Source organism: Penicillium angulare, assembly GCF_028827245.1.
Source record: "Penicillium angulare strain IBT 27051 chromosome Unknown utg000012l_segment0_segment0, whole genome shotgun sequence".
Classification (NCBI taxonomy): domain Eukaryota; kingdom Fungi; phylum Ascomycota; class Eurotiomycetes; order Eurotiales; family Aspergillaceae; genus Penicillium; species Penicillium angulare.
In genome coordinates, this window is record NW_026623171.1 from 1547573 (window position 1) to 1569890 (window position 22318).

Consider the following 22318-nt stretch of genomic DNA (forward strand, 5'->3'; position numbering starts at 1 on the left):
TTTATGATCCCCCCGGTCGACCGCACTTGATGTCCGATTTCAGCACTTGTCATGCTTGCCAACCTACTCATGCCATCCCAGGCTGTTTCAAGGTTATTCGATCTAGGAGAACACGGCTGAATGCTTCATTCTCGGACAACATCCGTTCAATGAACCAATCAATTTTGTGAAAAACGCAAACCAAGCCGCGTGGCGGAAGAAATGAGGAGGTGGTATCTCTGGATCAGGGCTAGTGGTCGGAGATCGGTAACGAACACCGACGAAATATGGGGTTTTAGAGTTTTGACAGTTGTGGGTGCCACGGTCTGGGGCCGAAGACAAAAACAAAATGCGGAGATGAACACGAACTGTCCGTCGTATCTTCCTCTCTACACGGCTTTTGCTTCATTGCTCGGCAATTATCCCCGATCTCCGTATGTTGCCCCACGTTATCCTGAGGTACGACAGTGTAATGCGGGGATGGTCAATTCAAACAAAATGGTACAAATAAAGCTCCCAGACCGGAAGGAATCTTTATTCGGAGTTTTGAATTCACTGAAAGAGTCAAAGCTTCAATCACAATGCCTCAAAAAGAAGCTTGTCCTCAGGGATACGAGCTAGTGCCATCGAGCACCCAGCAAGACGCCTATGTGCATATCCGCAGTAGCACAAAGAGCAAGACCTCATTTGACTTCTCCTTCGAGGCTATTCGCCAAAACTTGTTCCGAGTCACCTTCACCTCGGCCGATCATGTCGTTCCTCCCTACCCTAGTGTTACAAAGCCCGAAACAAACCTGAAGAATGCGAACGTTAGCGCGAAATCTACAGCATCCTCCAAGACAATCGATATCGCTGGTGTCACTGCTACCGTTGAATGGGAACAAACCCCCGTTGTCTCACTTTCATGGACTGGATCCGATAAGCCTCTGCATCGCGATTTGCCGCTGCGCTCATATGTGGCGGATGGAGAGGGCGTTGCACACTACTCGATTCACGACCGCGAAGCTTTACACGTTGGCTTGGGAGAGAAAGCTGCACCCATGGATCTGAGTGGCCGTACCTTCCAGCTCTCCGCTACCGACTGCTTTGGGTACGACGTTTACAACTCCGATCCTCTGTACAAACACATTCCGCTTCTGATCAAGGCCACCCCGGAGGGCTGCGTGGCTCTCTTCTCCACTACTCATGGCCGCGGCTCTTGGTCTGTTGGTTCAGAGATTGATGGCCTTTGGGGTCATTTCAAGATCTACCGCCAGGAGTATGGAGGCTTAGAGCAATACATGATTGTTGGAAAGAATCTTCAAGAAGTTGTTTACTCGTATGCCCAGCTAGTGGGTATGCCATTGCTGGTTCCTCGCTGGGCTTATGGCTACGTATCGGGTGGTTATAAGTATACCATGATTGACGAGCCTCGTGCCTCCGAGGGTCTCATTGACTTCGTTGAAACACTGAAGAAGCACGATATCCCATGCTCAGGACATCAGATGAGTTCTGGTTACTCCATCTCTCAGCACGAGCCTAAGGTTCGCACGGTTTTCACTTGGAACTATCACCGTTTCCCAAATCCCGAAGAATGGACTAAGAAGATGCATGAGCGTGGTATTCGCCTTATCAGCAACATCAAGCCATTCCTTCTCTCCTCCCATCCGGATTTCAATCATCTAATTGATTCCCGGGGATTCTTTCAAGATGACGACTCCGAACCTGGTTACATGCCTGTATGGAGCTCTGGAGGCGCAACTGGTGGTCAAGGATGTCACATTGACTTTACATCCGAAAAAGCATTCAAGTGGTGGTATGATGGAGTGCAGAAGTTGAAAAAGGCCGGAATCGACGGCATGTGGAACGACAATAACGAGTACACCCTTCCCAACGACGACTGGACTTTGGCCCTTGACGAGTCAATGGTGAACGGCGAAGCGAAGAAGGGTGTTTCCAATAGTGTTGGTCAATGGGGACGTGCAATTCACACGGAACTAATGGGCAAATCATCCCATGATGCATTATTGGACATGGAGCCTAATTGCCGACCTTTCATTCTCACTCGCAGTGCTACTGCCGGAACCATGCGATACGCTTCTAGTACCTGGTCCGGAGACAACGTCACCAGCTGGGAGAATATGAAGGGAGCCAATGCCTTATCCTTGAACTCTGGAATGTCTCTAATGCAATACGAAGGACATGATATTGGTGGATTTGAAGGACCCCAACCCTCTCCCGAGTTACTCCTCCGCTGGATTCAACTTGGTTGCAATTCCATCCGCTTCACAATCAACTGTTTCAAGACTTCTCCGGATGAAAGCGAAGTCGGTGAAGTCATCGAGCCCTACATGTATCCCGAGATCACTCACTTGGTCCGCGACACAATCAAGCGTCGCTACGAGATCATGCCATACATTTACTCTCTCGGTCTGACAAGTCATCAAGCTGCCATCCCGCCTCAGAGATGGATTGGATGGGGCTACGAGTCTGACCCTGAGGTGTGGACAAAGTCCCTCAAAGCAGGTGACGAGCAGTTCTGGTTCGGCGACACAATTCTCGTCGGTGGCGTCTACGAGCCTGGTGTGAGTGTTGCGAAGATCTATCTGCCTCGCAAATCTGGCCCATCTTTCGACTACGGCTACGTTAACATGAACACACCTTACACTTACTATCCCTCCGGACAGTGGGTAGAGGTTGCTTCTGAGTGGCGTGAGAGTATCCCGCTCATTGCGAAGATTGGAGGTGCCATTCCAATTGGAAAGAATGTCCACACTCGCGTTCCGGGCGATAATACCCCTGCCTCGCTTGGTGTTGATGAACTGGATGACTACCGTGGTGTTGAAATCTTCCCGCCGAAGGGATCTTCACACAATGCCGTCTTTGAGAATACCTGGTATGAGGATGATGGTATCTCGCAGCAGACTCGCATTTCAAAGTACACACTCAGCTACAGTTCGACTGGGGAGAAGGTGCTTGTGCATTTTCAGCGTGATGAGAGTAAGGGCTTTGTCCCGGCTTGGAAGGAACTTGATATTATTCTTCACTATGGTGATCAGCGCCGTGTGGTTACTAGCTCTGGTCAGGAGGTTGTTGCCAAGGGCGATGATCAACGTGGTCGCTCGGTGTACACTGTCAAAGCTTGAGATGACGGTTCTAATTTCATTTCTTCCGCCCCGTTTATTGAAGAAGATTTCCAGTTCTTGCCGTGGGCCAGGACTATGCATATAGAGGATTGTGTGTACATAGCAAAGATAGATGAATACACTGCTCTTGGTATTTTCAGCCCTTCTCATTCTCAGATTCTTGTTGAATACTTTTGTCTACTAAAGTATTGACGTAGCTTAATAGCATTGAGATAAAATTAGGAAATAAAAGCATTGACAGCTTCAAGATACTTATGGCATATTATACCTGATATTCCGAAGGTAGAAGGCAAAATCTATTAGATACTTATGCAAGCCCAGGAACATACCCTACGAGAGCACAGGATGAAAATCCAAATTTCAGGATGCATTTATGGAAGACTTGTTAATACACGAACGATGTTATAACACCAACAAGATACAAAAATCATCTATACAGTACAAAAAGACCCGACGCTCGAATGCTATATCGCGCGGACAAAGATCCAGACCCGAAGCCTATCAAATACAGAAAAGAAAAGAAAGAAAAGAAAGAAAAGACAAAGACTCAAAAGCCCAGCTTAATCCTTTTTGGTCTCTGATCCAGGCGGCATAAGACCAGTGAAAGGATCAACCTTCAACTCAAACCTAGTAATAGGCTGATAAGTCAACTTCCCTTCCTTAGCACTCTTCAACCTCCTCTCCTGACCCTTCTCACCCGCTCTCCCAAGAACACCCGCAATAAGATTCGTCGCGCGCAAACTATCATCATTACTCGGAATAGGATATGTCAACCTCGTCGGATCAGCATCCGTATCACAAATTCCAATAGTAGGCACATTATTCAGCCCACACTCATGCAACAGCACAACATTCTCAACCGGATTAAGCACAACAACCAAATCAGGCTTGACAGATGGTCTATCCGCCAAATCTTGCTTGAAATCAGTCAACTCATCATCCAAAGCATTAACAACCTTTGTTTCGCAGTGGCCGAGAATCTGCTGTCCATTCGTAAGAGAGCCTGGAATCCAACGCTCGAAAATGTGATATCCCCGTGCGCGAGCTGCGGCTCCAACGACAGATCGCTTTTGGCCCTTGCGGGTGCCTGCGAAGAGGATTATGCCGCCGCGGGCGGCGACTTCTTCGACTACCTTTGCGGCGCGGCGGAGGTAGGCGGCTGTTATGTCGAGGGAGATTATGTGGATTCCTTCACGGATACCAAAAATGTATTTTGAGTTTTGGGGATTCCAGCGCGATGTTGAGTGGCCGAGGTGTGTTCCTGAGGCGAGGAGGAGCTCGAGAGTGATTTCGGATGCGGAGGGAGGGTTTTTGATGACATTTTCTGGGTCGTAGGTGTCATTTGAAAGGGATCCGAGAGAGTTGAATTTTGACTCTAAGGAGAATTGCGTTAGTATGAAGTTCTTGGTTATTCAATATCCATTCTCTTTTCGTTCCCTCCTGAGAAGGGGAAGAAATGGTTTTTCTTCAATGGAATTGGGATATGTTGTGATCATGGCTGCTTACTTGAGTTCTCCCATTTCATCCATTTTCCTCGCGCATTGAGTGGCTTCTGCGAGGCATCCGCAACACTTGTAGAGCCTGGCTCAATTGGAACCTGTGAAGGAACCTGAGTGGCTGTATCAACTGGTGTTTCGGTGGACAAGAAGCGACTGTAAACCGGAGCGCGGCGATTGAGCGCCAGCAATTGGCGGCCTAAAGGGGGTGAATTGTAATTAGTACAGAAGATTCGGAAAAGTGGACAGGCATCATAAGGAGAACTCACTCTGCCGTACACCAAGTTGCCGGACAATCATGTTGGGTATAGAGTGGATGAATTGGAGCGTGAGCGTTGATCGAAAGTTACGGTCTCCGCGAACTTTTGTCGGGCTTGGCTTTGGCCTCAGGTGTCAAATTGACTTGAGCAGTCATTTCTGCCTGAGGCACTAACAAGGCATCAACATCAATGATCAGGCCACGGGATATTGGCACTAAGCCCGATATGGACAGGTCTGGGCTCAGCTGCTGATTGGGCGAGATTAGTCAGCGGGGTTCGATCATCTCGGTTTCCCCGCGCGGTGGCAAATTAATGCGTTCTTTCATAGATGAATTGATGTAATAATAGATAATAGAATGTCGATCATATGTAATTTTGTAACTAAGATGTATAATGAATTCTTGGGGTGTCTTGAGTCTCTTTGAGTCTTGAAATTCTTGATATCGATGCGAGGATAGTACATATGAATATTGGAAAGCAATCGAATGATGAAACCGTGCAAACTAAGTAAACGCAAACCAGCCCATTCCAGCAAATGTAATGAATAAGAAGCAGCAAATGGGGTAAAAAAAATCACTTGAAGAAAAGGAAATTCATGATCGTTGAAAGGTCATCGCGATATGGTAGCTAGGAATTTGGGCAACAAAAAAAGATGATTAAAAATGAACCACGATCATCCGTGGGATCGCAAATGGAAATGGAGAGTAGCTTCTTAGCGCTTGAAGTAGCCACCGAGCTGGTCCATCATGCCACTACCACTACCCTGCTGAGGGGGGCCACCGTATGGGCCGCCCTGGGGAGGACCCTGGTCATCGCGGTTGTTCTTGTGCTTCTTCATGGCATCCTCTGCAATGCTACCGATGATGGCACCACCGATAGTACCGAGGAAACCGTGGTTGGCCTTGTGACCGGCGAAACCACCAGCGGCACCACCGGCGAGGGCACCGGCTAGACCACGCTCACCCTCTTGGGCTTCACCGGGGGCACCCTGTTGCTGTTGCTCGCCGTAGTAACTGTGAAACAAAGGACTGTTAGCTCATCTGCATGACGTGATGTGAAGTGGGGGCGGGAAACACATACCCCTGTCGGGAGGCATCTTGCTGGCCATACTGCTGTTGCTCGCCACCATAGTGCTGCTGGCCCTGGCCCTGCTGGGCGTAGTAGTCGCCAGAACCACCTTGCTGCTGGCCGTAGCCTTGGCCCTGCTGCTGGTTGTAGTATTCACCACCCTGAGGAGCGTAGCCCTGCTGTTGCTGGCCGTAACCTTGCTGGGGGTAGCCGCCCTGCTGGCCGTAGCCTTGCTGCTGGCCGCCGTAACCACCCTGCTGGTACTGGTTGTTGTTGTCGTAGTAGCCGGACATTATGACAAATTAATTGAAGTGAAAGGTTTGTTGAAGAGTTGGAAGATTTGGGAGTTGTAATGTGGAAAGAGGAGTTGGAAGATGTGAGAGATGGAATGAAGATGGAAAGGGAAAGAGGGGCAGAGAGATGGTGACCTTTTTATAAGAAGATGACTACAAGGCTGACGAGGGGGCCAAAACCCCACATGGGCCACGCAAATTCACGGAAGCCCGAGGAATCAACTCCAAAAGAGTGAGGCGCAGTGACACTTGCACAGCCAGAACAGCGCCACGATTTACTCTACTTGGTGATTGATTCGATTTCCTCAAGTTACGTGCGTTACAAGTTACGTGCATCTGTGGCGATGCAGGGCTGAGGGATTTTCTTTTTTTATACGAAATACGCAGCCTTATGAGGCAACGGCTTCGATCTTCTTCGATCTTTTCTATTTTTTTTCTATTTTTTTTCCTTTTCCGAGTGATTTGGCGCCAAGGCGGTTCTCGTCCAATTGTTCCCCATCCATTCCAGCCGTCCCAACCATCCGATTCCCGCGTATTCCGGTTGCCTAGCGCGCTAAGCCACTGCGATCAGGTTCTCTCCTGGATCGGATCACGGAAGTCCCGTCGGTAAATCCTCTGTCATCTGCGAAGATAAAAATAATATCAATGACAGATTATGTGGGAACAGATGTACTACATAGAGAGAAAACATGAACTATACATCACACAGCCTAGTCACATGTACGGATCTCAGCTGCTCAGTCCAGCTGACAGTAGGCAGCAGGGGATGCTCCAGACGAATACACAATAGCATTCATATTAGAAACATCTTTCCTTAACATGCATATGAAACTTAGTACTTAATACTTAATACGTGTGAGTCGTGACGCCGCGGCTCTGCTACATCCCAGTTTAATGTTAGATCCCGACCGTATCGAAAATCAACCAAACTACCACATTACCAACATATCCTTTTCTAAATTGGCTTTGTATTGAAGGTAACAATCCTGAGAAAGAAATAACATTTGAAGCAGTGTTGGTGGGAGATCTAAGCCTGCGTATATCGTGTTGTTGCCTTGGTGCCTGACAAATCTGTCGGGTAAAGTTACTCAAGTACTGTAGCGGGGAGAAGATCCTCGGATAAGCCCTAATTGTATTCCGAAAAGAGGATAGTAAAGAGGCCGCATATCAAGTTGTAGTCGAACAGTATAACAATTGTCTTCTATGTTATGAATCCCTCTGTATTTTAATTAGTACCCCAAGCTTCTCTGTGACCAAATTGACCAAATTGACCAAATTTAAACTACACTTTCTCTCTTCAGCCCGCTTGCTCGTGCAAGGCGTTCAGCCAAACACTCTTTCCGCAACGACTCACTCAGGCTGCTGCTGCAGGGGTCACAAACAGCCTGTCTCTCTTCAGCAAAAGACTCAGTACAGTGACCAGCAATCCAGCGGTAATGACCAAGGCGTATGTGCTGCTTAGTGCAGAGACGATTACATCCATCACCCGCTGCCGATCATCCGCTGACAAGTTGTCAAAAAGTGTAGACCGGGCTTCAGTGATGGTCTGCTGGATCTCCGCAATCGGTGTATTTGGTAATATGGCCATGATTCCATCCTCACTTTTGTTGAGGAATACCGCATTAGCAAGGGCGAGGGCTAAAGTGGTGCCACTAATTTGACCAGTTGAGATAAAACCAATAGATGCAGCAACTATTTCAGGCTTCACAATTGCTTGGCCAATTGAAAAAGATCCCTGGCAGAATAGCCCAGCCCCGATACCGATGAGGACGGTGTATCCATATATACTGGAGACGGATGTCGCGGTATCCACCGTGAACATAAGCGCACCACCGATGACAACTAGGATACCCCCGACAAGATACCAAGGCATGTAATACCCCACCTTGAACAGGATTGCGCCGTTGGAAATGGTGGCAAATATCATTAGCATGATAAAGGGTAAAAGGCGAACGCCAGACTGAAGCGCTCCATCTCCACGACTAAACTGGAAATAGAGAGGTGTCATGTAGATGGGGAGAAATATGGCCGTTCCGCCAGCTCCAGTCATGGCGAACAAGATCAAGATGATACGGCTCTTGAGGAATTCGACGGGGAAGATACGATGAACAGGGGTAGTAAAGATGGCATAGGCCTGTTGCACACCGAATAGGATGAACAACACGCCAGAGCAGCAAAAGAGGCCAATGATCCTGCCCGAGTCCCACGAGTACATGACACCACCGAATGATACGGCCATGACTCCCGAAAAGAACGCACCAAGCAGAATGATAGTTCCCAAGTAGTCAAGCTCACGAGCACGGTTGGCAAGGCCGGTCCCGCGGCGCGGGTCCTTATTGGGCAACATGAATAGGTAGACAGGGGCACAGACGGCACCAACACAGAGATTGATGTAGAATGACCAGCGCCAGGTCGCAGACGAGTCTACAGATGCGCCACCGATTATAGGACCCAATACTGTTCAAATACCCCAGACCAGGCCCGCTCCGCCGACGTGCAAAGGACGTTCCTGCATGGTAGTTGTGACGGCTAGTTGTGTCATGAGACCAACATACATACTGGCTCCAGAAGCGCCACAGATAGCTCGGCCCACGATCAAGGAGTTTATGTTCGGTGCGGCGCCGCAAATAGCCGAACCGACTTCAAAAAAATAAGATGGTGGTGATGTAGGTCCATTTGATATCGAACTGAGAATATATTTTGCACCATACCAAGTTTGTTCCCGCTGCGCCAATGAGAAAGGCAACACTGACCCATGAGAGTCTGTCCACGGCGTTGAATTGCTCGACAATGGCGGGTTGGACGTTGGCTACGATGGTCTGGTCGAGGGCGAATAGGAATTGCGAGCTGTAAATTGCCAGTACAACGACAACCCATTTCCAACCTCCGATATCGCGCTCTTCTTTTCGATGTGACTCTTCTGACCCTAGGTCAGCCTGAGGTTGCTTTTCAGTATCGTTAATTGCCGGTGCATCAGTGCTGCTATCATCACTCTGGCTTGGGTCGGTGTCAATTTTAGGATCGTTTGGGAATTTCTCAGAATCCGTGGCAGGTTCCATTTTTCCAGTTTCTTGTCTTCTTGTCAAGCAGAAGAGTCTGTACTCAAAGCTGTTAGTTTTCAATGGTTAAATAAATTCCACGACACCATGGAAAGGATAAAATTGCTGTTGCCCGACGACATACACAACAAAGCATGACGAATATGAAGAGAAAGGGAGGCAAAGATATTACCAAGCACATTCAAAATCCTCTCCTGCAGGTTGCAGATCCTAGGGTAGCGAGGGCATTCTATTATCCAGTAAAGATGACACCATTTGAGAATGTTAGCTGTTGTTGTATGAAAGGCGGATATACTATCAGGCTTAGTGTCGCTGAGCACTGGTGGTAGGGCCAGGTGCTCCGTACATGTGACTTGCAAGGTTACTAACCAAAGATCCAGCCTGGATCTTCCATCATATTCATTTCCCTTAAATTGCCCCTGGCCCATATCATAATCCCCAGTATTCGTCCATAGGATGAAATATCTAAATGTCGAAAAGTAGAAGCATATGGAATTGTTTGATTTGGATATCCCGAAATCCCTCTGATTGGGAAGGCCCCACATACCGTCCAACCGTTACCAAAGTCTAGTCCATATTCAGCTAGCGTTACCGCCCATTTCGTGCAGCGCGGCAGGTGGGGCTGGCGGGAGTACCTGTAAGTATGTAGGCGTTTTCCCTCATGCTCAAAACGGCTAGCCTTAGCGCGCACATCTACAGGAGATGTTTGCCTTGGGCCCGTCGATAGATCTCCAATAATCAGCCCATCGGTTAACTAGCTAATTAGATAAGGTAGGTTCAACATCATGGATATAACCTAAGCAACTGCCGTTCCCTATTCATTGTGCACCGTCATCGATAACACTGGCAAACCGTCACCTATCCACCTCATCATGTCGGACGCAGCAGAGTAAACAGCTGCCCCTGGGAAGGCTTTGATTGATGGGCTCGATATGTTCAACCCAGACGCCTCCCATGAAAGAAACGTAAAGATCTTGAGGGATTTCCCAATCAAATGCATTGTGTTCAATCTATTTGCTAGATCAAGAGGTCTATCCCGCCCATCATGGACACTTTGAACGCCTTGCTGGACGGCGAGACGCGCACCATCCAAATCCTGGACTACCAACTAGACGTTCTCCGCATGGCGTCGACCGTTGGGGCCTAATACTTGTTTGGCATCAATGAGCCTGTTTCGAGGATCAACGGCATGAGCGATGAAAAAATTGAAAGCGCTTCGCAAATGCTTGAAGTCTGAGAAGCTCTTCGCTATAGGATTTAGTCTGAGCGACAGCAATGTATCATCACCTTGGTAGATGAGTCTATCGCAACATGGACCAACACCGATGAAACAATCCAATGGACTCGTTCCTTGATGAGTGATGATGAAGTGGTAGAGCTGTATATTGTTTTAGGCTTCTATTCTATGATTGCTCGCATGACTAGGAGTCTGAAAGTTCAGAAGGACGCTCTCATCGCGGACCAGAGCCAGGCTATTGTGCAGAACGTAACCAAGAATGCAGCCGGTAACTGCGAGGTTGGAAAGCTAGAATTAGCAGATGTAAACTAAGCACGAAAGAATCTCAAATACCCAACTTCAGTAAGAATATAATCGATATCCACTGTGTGTAAATGGATGTAATTAGTACCAGTTACGTCACGAGTCGAGCCAAGGGCAGTCGGCTATATTTAGGCCCTTATTGCCCACTTTCACATGGTCCAAATCCTCCATCCTTGGACGCAACGACATTTTTTCGACTGATCCCTCTCTCAACGTTAGGCGGTTATCAGCTAGCAACCGGCAAAAGCACTTTCGGAAGCAATGTCTTCCCAAACCTACCGTGCTATTGCCCACCGCAAATTCAATGCCCTTCAATCTCTCATCCCCAAGAACTGGCTCCTCGACCCACTACCCGACCCCCTTCCACTCGACGTTCGCTCACTTGTTTTGAAAAGCACTGTCCTGACTCCAGATGAACTCTCCATAACTTCCTCGCACGATGCGACCTCACTCTCTCAACTCATCCATTCCCGGGCGTTGACATCTGAAGCAGTAACAACCGCTTTCTGCAAGCGTGCCGCCATCGCTCAACAACTCACCAACTGTCTCTCGGAAGTCCTCTTCCTACCGGCTATCGAGCGATCACGTGCTTTGGATGCTGAATACAAGCGTACTGGAAAGACAAGAGGGCCGCTACATGGGATACCGATTTCTTTAAAGGATACGTTCAATATGAAAGGCTTTGATTCTTCGATCGGCTTCGCAGGTCTCGCAGAGAATCCTGCAATGGAAAATGCCGCGTTGGTCGATATACTTCTTGATCAAGGAGCAGTTCTCTACTGTAAGACCAATGTCTCGCAAACTCTCATGGCCTTGGATTCGCATAATCATCTCTTCGGACGTGTTTTGAATCCACGGAACACTCGAGTCACGGCGGGTGGAAGTAGCGGTGGTGAAGGGGCCTTGATTGCAATGAGGGGCAGTGTTCTAGGTATCGGCACCGATATTGGAGGCTCGGTACGCATACCTGCCATGTGTAATGGTCTCTACAGTATCAAACCGAGCTCGCAGAGAATTCCCTTCATAGGCCAAGAGATTGGACAACTGCCGGGTATAGATAAATTGGGGTTGCAGGCTAGTGCGGGGCTTATGGCGACGAGTGTCAGAGACTGTGAGCTAGTTCTGAAAGCTATTGCGGATGCTAATCCGTGGGAGAAAGATCCGAATGTCGCTTTCGGGCCGTGGGAAGGGCAAGGGGAAATAGGCAGAAAACCGCTGTTCGGAGTTATGAGAGCCGATGGTATTACCACGCCACTACCACCAGTTTCCAGGGTCCTTGATGAAACGGTAGAAGCTATCCGCAAAGCCGGTTTCGAAGTTGTTGAGATCAATGCTCCCGCATTCAAAAAATGTCACTCACTAGCCAATAAATTTTTCGGTATCGGAGGGAACAACTATACATTTGATATACTTGAGAGAACAGGGGAGCCTTTGATTCCCTGGCTTGACGCGAGATTGAGAAGAAAGGGGCCTGCAGATTTGATGCAGCTTAGCGGATTACATGTCAAAAAGTCGGCGTTGGAGAAGGAAATGCTGGAACTTTGGAGGGATAAGAATGGGAGAAAGATCGATGCGTTGATCTGTCCAGTCGCTCCTCATCCAGTGCCAGAAATTGACAAGTGGAATGGTGTTGGTTACACAAGCGCATTTGTTGTGTTGGATTATCCGGCTGGAACACTACCAGTCAGAGACGTCTCAAATGATGATTTAAACGACAAACTACCCGATTCGGAAGCCCTGGGAGGTTGGGATTCGAAAAACAGAGATTTATGTGAGCTCACTACCTTCATCCCTCTGGTATTTTGTCTTTCATACCACTATCACATGTTTCAATGCTCTTGTTGCCCGTTCCCTTGCAGTGTAGAAGCAGTGGGAAATTCTGTCTTGCATGGTTATGCTAATCCATCAGAAATAGGGCACCCAAACCCCAATGATAGGAATGTATACTTGAACACGAAGCTATCAGTTCAAGTTTTAGCTCCTCGTTTACAGGAGAGACGACTTTACCAAGCGATGAAACTTATTCATAAGATTTTACATGGTGCTGACTCGGAAACTAGAGCTAAGATTTTATCCCAGAGCACAGTAGCTTGATATCAAATGCCATATACAGCACAGCGTTCGTCGCTTTTTATTCAACACGGTTCTTTCCGGGTTCTTATAATTCAAGGCATCAACTGCCGAATCAGCGCACTCAAATCCTTTACTACTAGTATGTACCTTTCTGATATCATGCTGTATGAAGAAGACACATCTCATATATGCTTCAATCTACCTATTGGTCAATCTCCGTACTAGTCCTACGCGCATACTACGCCCGGTCTGCGTGTGTACTCCGTAGGTCCGTAGTATAACGGCATGTCTTTGTATATCCTCATATCCTCATGCGTAGGTGGTAGACGTGCCGTAACAGAAAGGACTTGCTATTAGACTCGATCATCTACTATAATAACACTAGGGGTCTCAGCAGCCCTTCGCACTATATAACCAATTCGTCCAAATGAATAAGAAGAACCCTTTAAGCAAGAACATAAGGGAGTTTGCAATGCACCATATAAACACTCGTTTAGGTTTCGAACTAATGTACCCGTTTGGCTGTGTTGACGTCGTATATAAGCCTAGCACCCACAACGTGAAAGCGGCAGTAATGTATCCCGCCAGGAACCGTGAAATATTAATACCCACAGTGATAGGTCTCAGAAAATCAAGTTGGTATTTAATAACGCATGAGAAAATAACAGCCCAGGGAATGTATAGCCAAATATATGTCATGTTAAAGACACATCGCCTAACATTATGTTAATATGGGCTCATAGAGAGATCGCGGGACTGGAGAATATACCAATCGCACACTTGATCTCTGTGTCTTATCCTGACGAACTGAACGACTTGATATATTGCATGGGTTATGGTAAACAGGACGAGGATAATGAGCAGCCAGTTCAATGAGGAGTATCCGTCGTAATCTGGTTGAATTGGTCGGGGTAGCCAGAGTTTAGCCCCAGCTGGGAGAAAAGCTGGCGGTAGAAGCTCTGTAGCCTAGGAAAATATCGGCTTGTCAGCATGGGCTTCTTCAGAATCTTAGGTATCGCGAGCGACAGGGACGGGGAAATCCAAGAAGACTTCGGTACTTACATCATCTGCAGGTAGCCCAATTCCCTCTCCGCTATCGGTTTGGGTGGGCATTACTCTTGTAGATTGCTGTGGGCCTTGAGTAAGCCCATAAAGTTGAGCAAGCGGACCGGTGCTGGCTGAGAGAAGCTGCCCATGCGAGGAAAGTGGGGCGCTGGCCATGCATATGGGGGCATAAGCTCGCAACCAAGAAGCGCGCTCAAACCACATCGCCCAAAAAGTATGTACAGTAAATTCCAGCGCAGTAAGAGCTAGAAAGGACGCAATCAGGCTCATATACGTGCCATGGCCAACGTAGTGTTCCAGGATTAGTAAAGCGACAGCACCGCCCAGCGAAGAACAGTCGATCAAACGCATCGACCAGAATAACCAGGGTTTGATCTCCCTTCGGCCATCGGGGAAAAAATGAAATAAAAACTCTATAATCGATGCGACTATCGCAAGAACAGGAAAGACGAGCCACCATCGTTCGACGCGGCCGCTAATCTGGCGGATAATTACTAGTGCCAGACCGCATTTCGTACCGCCGAGGATTGTCACCCATGTATACATGGCATCCATCTTGGGCTTGGTGTTCCGGTCGATAAAGTCTATCCAATCATGCCGGAAATCGGAAATCGGCATTTTGTGATCTACTGCAATCCGGATGTGCCAAATAAATTGTTCGATTGTCTCTTGGTCAGACTTGTTGTTCCTTCAACGATTATCAGCCCCCAATCTACCTCACGTGCTGCCCCTTAAGAAGGCAAGGCGCACCTACCTATGAGTGTATGGCCAATAAGATTCAGCTGAATAGCATGCTCTCGAGCCATGCCAAGCACGATCACATACGATGTAAAAGTCCCGATCCTGCCCCCACGTGTACCGTGTACCGTGTACCGTGTAACGTGGAAGTTTGTTGAGCAGCATGTTACTAAAGTGAGAGTAGTTATTGGAAGAACGAGAGACGAATCAAAATAGTGTGATCTTATTTCTCTAGTACACAATCTTTCTAGGACAACGAGCAACTGGGAACCACCAAAATGGCTACTGATCTCTGTGAGACATGCAACAAATTCGATCTCTACAGTTTCCAAAGAGACCCTGAGGGATACCGGGGATACTTGTTCGAAAAAGTCACCGAAGGTGCAACCACCGGCTGTCGTTTCTGCTCGTTACTGTATGGTTGCTTCAGTGGACATGCTGAGCCTCGTAGCAGTTGGTGGAAGCCCAAAGGCAAAGGTTCAGACTATATCCATCTAAGCCTAGACACAGAGGATATAAGTACACTTGATGGTACTAGCGTGCCTAGTACTGAATCACTTCGAGTGATAGGTATGAAAGCGCAACTGGGCAATGGGCGGGCTTTCATGCGCGACTTTGACCGTCATCCTAAGCCTTACCTACATATGGTTGCTGATCCCGGTATGCTTGGCTTGTCTTCTTCACTTGTTCGTGAAATCTCTACTTCGCTGCTAACAATATGGGGCTTAGACAGCCAGGCAGCAAGAAGTAAAGATATAATGGGCCGATATTATTCAGACTATCAGTCCTTAGGATATTATACTTCTATGCTAAGACAACGGATCAATAACTGTTTGACGCACGAAACTTGCTGTAAATCACTGGCGGGGCTACCTTTGCCTATTTCGGGAAACGCAACCCTTCCCACAAGGTGTATCGAGTTGCACAGAGAAAGGGTGTTCCTCAGATGCACAAAGGGACTGGTCGGCTCATATATGACTCTAAGTCATCGCTGGAATCAGGAGACAGAGGCATCTAAGACCATGGTTTCAAACTGCAAGGCAAGAAAAGAGGGTGTATGGGACTGCAAATTGCCCAAACTCTTCATGGATGTCCTTGAAGTGGCTAAGAGACTGGATGTTAAGTACGTTTGGATTGACTCGTTATGCATCATTCAAGAAGGCGATGCAGGACTCGACTGGGATAATGAAGCAGTAAAGATGGCCGAATATTACGAAAATTCGCTGATCACTGTTATGGCAACCTCTGCCACTCGCGAACACGGTCTCTTTCCGATAAGTTCGTTTCCGATTTCTAGCGCTCAATTTGCTAGGCTCCCCTATCGAAATCGAGAAGGACAGCTCGACGGTCACTTTTTTGTATATTACAACTACATGACCGGGGAATCCCAATTCGATTCGTCCGTTATTGCAAGCGACCTGCTGGCCCGGGCTTGGGTCTTCCAGGAGCGTCATCTTAGCTGCCGCACTGTCTTCTTTACCCATCACGGCATGTTTTTTGAATGTCGGAGAAGTGCGCCGATCAACGACAGAAACGAGCGAGGATGGGGGGAGGGTCCCTCGGGGATGTCGCACGGCATTGACCGATGGTATGACAAGTATTTGTCGCCATACTCAGGCTTACATCTCACCAAGCCGAAGAAAGATCGCTTAGTGGCCGTTTCTGGCATCATGAATCAGTATTTATCGCTAGAGATCAGCAGAAACTTGGGAATTGGGAGTTCATCCAACACGAATTTGGATCCTGATAAGTGGGACAAAAAGGTCTGGTGGACGTGTGGTTTGTGGTCTTTCGACATCCAATCGGGTCTTGTTTGGCAACAAAACGCTAATTTTAGGATTGCAAATCGTCAACGCTTTTCACAGTATCCTTCGTGGTCATGGGCTTCTACGATGGTGCCCGTTTCATGGCAAGGGATGAAGCCAACGCCAAAGCACTTTCTATGGAAAGTTCAAGTAATGCTGGAAGACGTCTCCATCTTGATCGATGGTGTAGACGGTGCAGGGCTTACCGAGATGCAATCCAGGCAGGGTGCCTTCTTTGCCTCCCCGGTTAGTCTCGAAGGCACTGGGCGGCTAGTGCCGGTCTTGATGCGAAGCCGCTTTGAATCGCAGGATGAAAGGAGCGCCATTTGTCGTCTATCAAACTCCGAGAAAGCTGGTGGCTTAGAGAACGAGGCCCCACGAGTAGGCAATCGGCGAAAAGTATGCTTGCCTGAGAAGTGTGACCTAGTGGCTGGGTGGGCATCGCTAGAGCATATAGATTTCCAGGAAGATTCAGCCTTCATCCATGGCCCAGTCATCTACGCCCTAGCCATATCTTGCGGAACGAATCCTGTGAGTCCATATGCTCAGGGACATATATTGAAAAGGAGCAAAGTATATACAGTTCTCTTTGTCAAGAGTGTGGTTGGAGGGGAGAAGTACGAGCGTGTTGGCGCCGGAAAGCTATTTGGGGATGATGCCGAAAAGGCTTTTTGGGTTTGTGAGAAGCGGAAGATTACGCTAGTTTAGCATCTATTATAGAGTCCAATCATTTCACCTTATAGCGTAGAAACTAGGAATATTCTTGATATCTTTGAATTTTATCACAAACTAATTGATTTGATCTATTTTGCTCTAGATAAGGGAACTTGGATAGTCCTATCTAGTGGGGTGAGCGGAAGAACTAACTATATACTTCTATAGCTTATTCTAGCCTATCAAGTTACTAATATAGCGCCTGCTATACTAGGCTACTAGCTTCTCTTCCTACTAGTAATAGCTTGGCTCCCCCCCCCCGGTATATTATAGTCTATAAGTATTATAATCTAACTAGGAAATTATAGTTAAGATACCTGATTAATACTATAAGATAATATAAAAGTATTCTCTAGTAGAGCTAGTAATTAAATTAAAGTAGATATAGTAGATTTTAGCTAAAAATAGATAGTCTCTCTCTCTAGGAGATAGCTACTACTTCTGGACTATTCGGAAACTATAGTCTAGTAATATAATACTATACACTAATATAGCTACAGATACAAAGATCCTCCAGTATTACAATAGTTAGTTAAAGATATTTAAGCCGGATATATATATATCTAACAGCCGACTGTTTCTAGCATGCGTAATGCCGGTCGATGTATAGTGCCATTGCCTCATTCCAAAGCCAGGAAGCCCACTAAGGTGATAGTGTGTTTATTTTCAGTAAGGACTGTGAGGTGACAATGGTGTGGTCCGATTTTGCTACGATTTGATGACAATCTATGAATGGGGCTTCCTACAGCTTTCACCAAATTCTAAAAAGTTGAAACATTGCCCTATATGAATAATATTGAGAACGTTCTTTGCAAAGCGGTCAATACGTGCGTTTGCGAGTTGAGTGTTTCCCAACCTCATTTTTCGTTCTTTTCTTTATCCCAGAAAAACATAGCAACCACGTTGCTGCATCGCTGTAGCCCAGTCACAACCCTCGGGAGAAGTAACCCTAGTCTTCCAGCATTCTTCCATAATTTGCAAGGCTTCGAAGCATACCCCAGTAGCATGTTGGGTGATACCTGCTCTAGAAACAAGACCCCGGAAGAAACCATAATGTGTCTCCAGCGCCAAGCATCCCGAAATACAGAACGGCCACACCAAACTTCGCAATAATTGCGGATCCTTCAAACTATTGAAAGCATGTACCGTTTCCGAGATGCTTTCTGCAATTTCGGGCACTTCTGGATAAGGCCCTGAAACGACAACATGGAGGTACGTTATAGCTGACAGTATAAACACTTTGCTGATTTCCGGATGCGTAGGTGTTGGAGTGTTAGGAGTAGCAATGGCTGATGAAGTGGCTAGCGATGAACCTCCTAATCCGACTCCCCATGAATGTGTTTGTATCTCAATGGCTGCTAGCTCCTGTCGAAGACGGCCCTGTATCCCGTCACCGCGTTTTACCAGATCAACAAAACTCAGCTTGTTGGCGCTTTGAGCTTCTTTCTTCCATTTTTCCAACAGGGATATTTCCAAAATAAGAGCCATTACTGAGTCTCGGCATCCAGTGTGGCTTTCCAGGGAGATTTCAAATGTCTCAAGTACTTGTAAGTGATTTATGTTAAGGATTAGACTTGATCGAGTGGAAACGGAAGATATGATGTCAAATGCGATGAAAGATCCGATCACGAACTTAAATGCGCATTCGATTTCGGGACATAGAGTGGTCATCTCAATTTCACTGTGTGGAACCATGGAGTCTTCTGGCGTCGTCAAAGGCGGAAGCCGGGCCTGTAGAAGTGTAGAAAGGGAGCCAGATGCCGTCCGCAGATGTGTCTGCCATTTCTCTCTTCCGCCATTGAAAGTCTTCATTGCTCAAGATATTAGTATCGTACTTTTGACTGGTTGAATCATTGCTTACCTACCTCGAAGAATAAAAGCTGTAGTATAGACATGAGAATCTCTATGCTATCGAGCAAAAGGTCACGCCCCTTCGACGTGTTAGAATAGTTTATCATCGCCTGCACCTTTCGAATGGCTATATCGTAGTGACTGTTTGGGCTGCGTAGTTGGATGAGGCTACTAGCAATGTCACTATTTCGCGATGGCGAGCTTGAAAGACGTTGGCGTTCACTCAGAGCTAAAGCTGCATGATATACTGATTTGACTCTTCGGAGGATCGCAAAAAGCCAACCTCTTCCTTGTTTCCTTTGGCAATGAAAAAAGGGATACTGGATGTAAAAGACTTCGTCCAAGTAGTACATAAACAATGCATCCTCTGTATCTCCACTCGGGTTTGAAATCTGAGAAGATAATCCCACGGGGTCGTAATTAGTACCTGGAGCTGTTTTCTGGAAATGATATTGATGGTCTCGAGACGCGCTATCTTCAAGTTGTAATTCGTTCGACGTAGAGCGGATACTCTGAGCGATTGGAGATTGAATATCCTTTCCTGGAACGATACTCTCGAAAGATATGGGTGACACTAACTGTTGTGACGAGTGTTGATTCTGACAATTATTATAAGGAGAGATGTAGCCTTCTAAGTCCAACGAAGTATCATCCATGATAGAAAGGTCGTTTGGGGGCCAAAAGGACCATAGTGTGTCAAGGGAGTTAATCAAGCCTACTCCACTTTCTTGATAATCTAACTGGTCTTGAGGGAAAGCCCCGAGGTTCTCACCGAATAAACTTTGCGAACCAGCCGGTGGCGAGGATGTATTTTTGGTGGATGAACTTGAAGGTCTCATGTCAATCGTTGAAACCAATGCACGTGACTGATTGGGGAGGAGTTGCTGTCGCTTTCCTCTTTTTGACTTGGCCTGGCCAACAAGGCGTTTGAATTTGAAAGCCTGGTCTCTTTGAAGTACGCCGTTATCCATCCATTCAGGCCTCGGGCCGTACCCATGACACTCCAATTCGAGAGAAACACACGCAGAACACACAGGGATATTCTCATCGCATTTCTTTTTGCGGAGACGACATGTCCAACAGCCATGATTACTTCGCGCGGCTATACCAAGCACAGATAAGTATCACAAACAATACATTGTCTACCTAGGTACCTGCTAGGTCTCTAGGTATCCGATAAGTATGCGAGAGGGCAACGGCACATACATATTCTGACAGCCTCAGCCATGCTGGTTCAAGTTCTCTAACACTCGCACTCGAATGAGGCCTTTTGCACCACGCAGAGAAGGACCAACGGGTTGAAATGATGATAAGGAACTAGGCTAAACATACCCTCTTTCAGATCCAAGACGCGGATTCACAGGTAACGTAACTTGAATAATACATACAAGAGTCAAAGAAAGAAAGTCCCGGCGGGTACGTACGAACACCGGGAAAATGTTGGGGAGAAACATAAGCGGCAGTCCAGGGCGAGTCTAGCTTCCCCACCTTCGCCCACGAAGATCCTTGATACATGTACTATGAGTCCACCTGGGCCGTTTATGTACTTTATCTGCATACAAACTCTCGAAAGGCCCGATTTTGGGTGTGTGATGGACTGTACTCCATCACACCCAGCCTCAATCCAAAACCAAAACATCAACCGAATGGCCCGATCATGCTAAGTGGACACCTTCTCTCCGTACGGCCAATCACTCCCACTAGTCCTGAAAACCCAAGATCGCTAGCACAAAAACAATCCAGCTTCCACTTTTCCCGTCTCATCCTCTCCGTACACTGCGTCGTCATTGCTCAATAATTATCTGTTGATCCACTCTATCTCATTGTTTTTTTCTTGGCCCTCACATCTGGCGACCTCGGAACGATCCATTCGTTATTTATTCTCCAACCCTTACTGTAATTACCTAAAACTGAAATATGATCGACAAGATGTTGTTTTTTTTCTCGCGCTCTCTCTCAGCCTGTGTCTTTCTCTCCATATAAATTTCCATTCCAGTTCTCGTCATCGTAGGCATAGACCTCTAAATCACGACCCGGTCCAGCCTAAGCTCAAAATACCTAAAATCATTTCAAAATGCTTCTCAAATCAATATACCAACTATCCATCTACCTTCAAATTTTCACACTCGCGACCGCAACTCCAACTCCAACTCCAGCTACCAATGATCACCATCCAACCCTCTACCTAATCCGACACGGAGAAAAACCATCAAATCCAGAAAATCACGAGCTAACATTTGACGGACTCAAGCGCGCTCAGTGCCTGCGCTGGATCTTCAATGCAAACTCCGCATATGACGTGGGGCTTATTCTTGCGCCGACAATGAAAGACAGTAAGTAGACCTGATGGATCCATTCAATCAACAAATTCAACATTTGAATTCAATACTCTCGTATCTCCAATACGCTCCGTAAGCGCCTTTACAATATTCGTTTACTAAATTAACATTTTCAGATGGCGAACACGGAAGATCATTCAAGACCGTTAAGCCTCTTGCGCGCGATCTAGGTCTCCAAGTAGACTTGCACTGCGGTCGCAAAGAAGCAGAATGCGTCGCTGATGCCATTCGTACTTACAATGGAACCGGTAATATTCTCGTTGCATGGCGACATAAGAATATGGTTGAGATTCAGCAAATGCTGGGTGTTGTGGATCCGATTGAGTACCCTGAGGACCGGTGAGTGCATCTTGGAAAGTTGATCTCTAATGGTACGAAGAACTAACTTATATGTGTAGGTTTGATCTTTCTTTGAGAATTCCGTATCCATATGATACTATTACTGAGATTAAGAGTGAAGAGTGTCCTGGATTAGATACCCCTGGATTGGTGGTGCAATACTAGTTTAGTTGGATTTTGATTAGATCTGCGATTTACTACTACCTGGTGATATGTGATACTAAAGTTTATATGTATCTTTTATAGTAAGATGTGTGAACAAGGTTGAGTATCCGTACTCGCATTCTGTATTCAGAAATTAATATTGATATTTTATAACAAAATATAATTATAAGCTTAATTTACGTAGTGATAGCTTTTGCTTCTAGTTAGTAGTACGTGAATGATGGGAAGTACGCACTTCCGCTCTCTTGCAGTACTCAGCCCTGTAGCTGATGCTGTTTGGGGGCTACGTGAGCGCTTTGACACAGCCTAGCTCCATGTAGAGTAAGTATTTCGGTCCGTCCAGGCGACACAACCCGCAACCTTGTCGATCTGCCGGTCCCGCGCAATACAGTAATGAGATTGGTGGCAA

At 46.9% G+C, this 22318-nt stretch overlaps 10 protein-coding genes across 10 annotated transcripts; 5 read left to right on the forward strand and 5 right to left on the reverse strand.

The window, feature by feature from the left end:
- Positions 1-560: 560 nt before the first annotated feature.
- N7478_013235 (putative alpha-glucosidase) lies at positions 561-3104 on the forward strand (the record flags this gene model as incomplete). Its single annotated transcript, XM_056929445.1, has 1 exon — positions 561-3104. The coding sequence occupies one exon, from the start codon at positions 561-563 to the stop codon at positions 3102-3104; it is 2544 nt and encodes an 847-aa protein (XP_056772807.1).
- Positions 3105-3664: 560 nt separating this feature from the next.
- N7478_013236 (mitochondrial 37S ribosomal protein uS2m) lies at positions 3665-4900 on the reverse strand (the record flags this gene model as incomplete). The annotated part of the gene is made up of 3 exons (XM_056929446.1): positions 3665-4479; positions 4611-4799; positions 4870-4900. 3 exons carry the CDS (start codon positions 4898-4900, stop codon positions 3665-3667), a joined length of 1035 nt encoding a protein of 344 aa, XP_056772808.1.
- Positions 4901-5572: 672 nt separating this feature from the next.
- On the reverse strand, positions 5573-6221 carry hel10 (putative high expression lethality protein Hel10; the record flags this gene model as incomplete). The annotated part of the gene is made up of 2 exons (XM_056929447.1): positions 5573-5873; positions 5941-6221. 2 exons carry the CDS (start codon positions 6219-6221, stop codon positions 5573-5575), a joined length of 582 nt encoding a protein of 193 aa, XP_056772809.1.
- Positions 6222-7575: 1354 nt separating this feature from the next.
- On the reverse strand, positions 7576-9280 carry N7478_013238 (putative MFS drug efflux transporter; the record flags this gene model as incomplete). The annotated part of the gene is made up of 3 exons (XM_056929448.1): positions 7576-8645; positions 8691-8730; positions 8933-9280. 3 exons carry the CDS (start codon positions 9278-9280, stop codon positions 7576-7578), a joined length of 1458 nt encoding a protein of 485 aa, XP_056772810.1.
- Positions 9281-10325: 1045 nt separating this feature from the next.
- N7478_013239 (uncharacterized protein) lies at positions 10326-10829 on the forward strand (the record flags this gene model as incomplete). Its single annotated transcript, XM_056929449.1, has 2 exons — positions 10326-10415; positions 10542-10829. The coding sequence occupies 2 exons, from the start codon at positions 10326-10328 to the stop codon at positions 10827-10829; spliced, it is 378 nt and encodes a 125-aa protein (XP_056772811.1).
- Positions 10830-11081: 252 nt separating this feature from the next.
- N7478_013240 (Amidase) lies at positions 11082-12914 on the forward strand (the record flags this gene model as incomplete). The annotated part of the gene is made up of 1 exon (XM_056929450.1): positions 11082-12914. The coding sequence occupies one exon, from the start codon at positions 11082-11084 to the stop codon at positions 12912-12914; it is 1833 nt and encodes a 610-aa protein (XP_056772812.1).
- A 987-nt stretch (positions 12915-13901) lies between these two features.
- On the reverse strand, positions 13902-14576 carry N7478_013241 (uncharacterized protein; the record flags this gene model as incomplete). Its single annotated transcript, XM_056929451.1, has 1 exon — positions 13902-14576. One exon carries the CDS (start codon positions 14574-14576, stop codon positions 13902-13904), a length of 675 nt encoding a protein of 224 aa, XP_056772813.1.
- A 398-nt stretch (positions 14577-14974) lies between these two features.
- N7478_013242 (transcription factor Zn C2H2) lies at positions 14975-17209 on the forward strand (the record flags this gene model as incomplete). Its single annotated transcript, XM_056929452.1, has 1 exon — positions 14975-17209. The coding sequence occupies one exon, from the start codon at positions 14975-14977 to the stop codon at positions 17207-17209; it is 2235 nt and encodes a 744-aa protein (XP_056772814.1).
- Positions 17210-18091: 882 nt separating this feature from the next.
- N7478_013243 (Zn(II)2Cys6 transcription factor) lies at positions 18092-20294 on the reverse strand (the record flags this gene model as incomplete). Its single annotated transcript, XM_056929453.1, has 3 exons — positions 18092-19021; positions 19081-20168; positions 20273-20294. The coding sequence occupies 3 exons, from the start codon at positions 20292-20294 to the stop codon at positions 18092-18094; spliced, it is 2040 nt and encodes a 679-aa protein (XP_056772815.1).
- Positions 20295-21140: 846 nt separating this feature from the next.
- N7478_013244 (putative phosphoglycerate mutase family protein) lies at positions 21141-21909 on the forward strand (the record flags this gene model as incomplete). The annotated part of the gene is made up of 3 exons (XM_056929454.1): positions 21141-21399; positions 21522-21744; positions 21804-21909. 3 exons carry the CDS (start codon positions 21141-21143, stop codon positions 21907-21909), a joined length of 588 nt encoding a protein of 195 aa, XP_056772816.1.
- Positions 21910-22318: the final 409 nt, after the last annotated feature.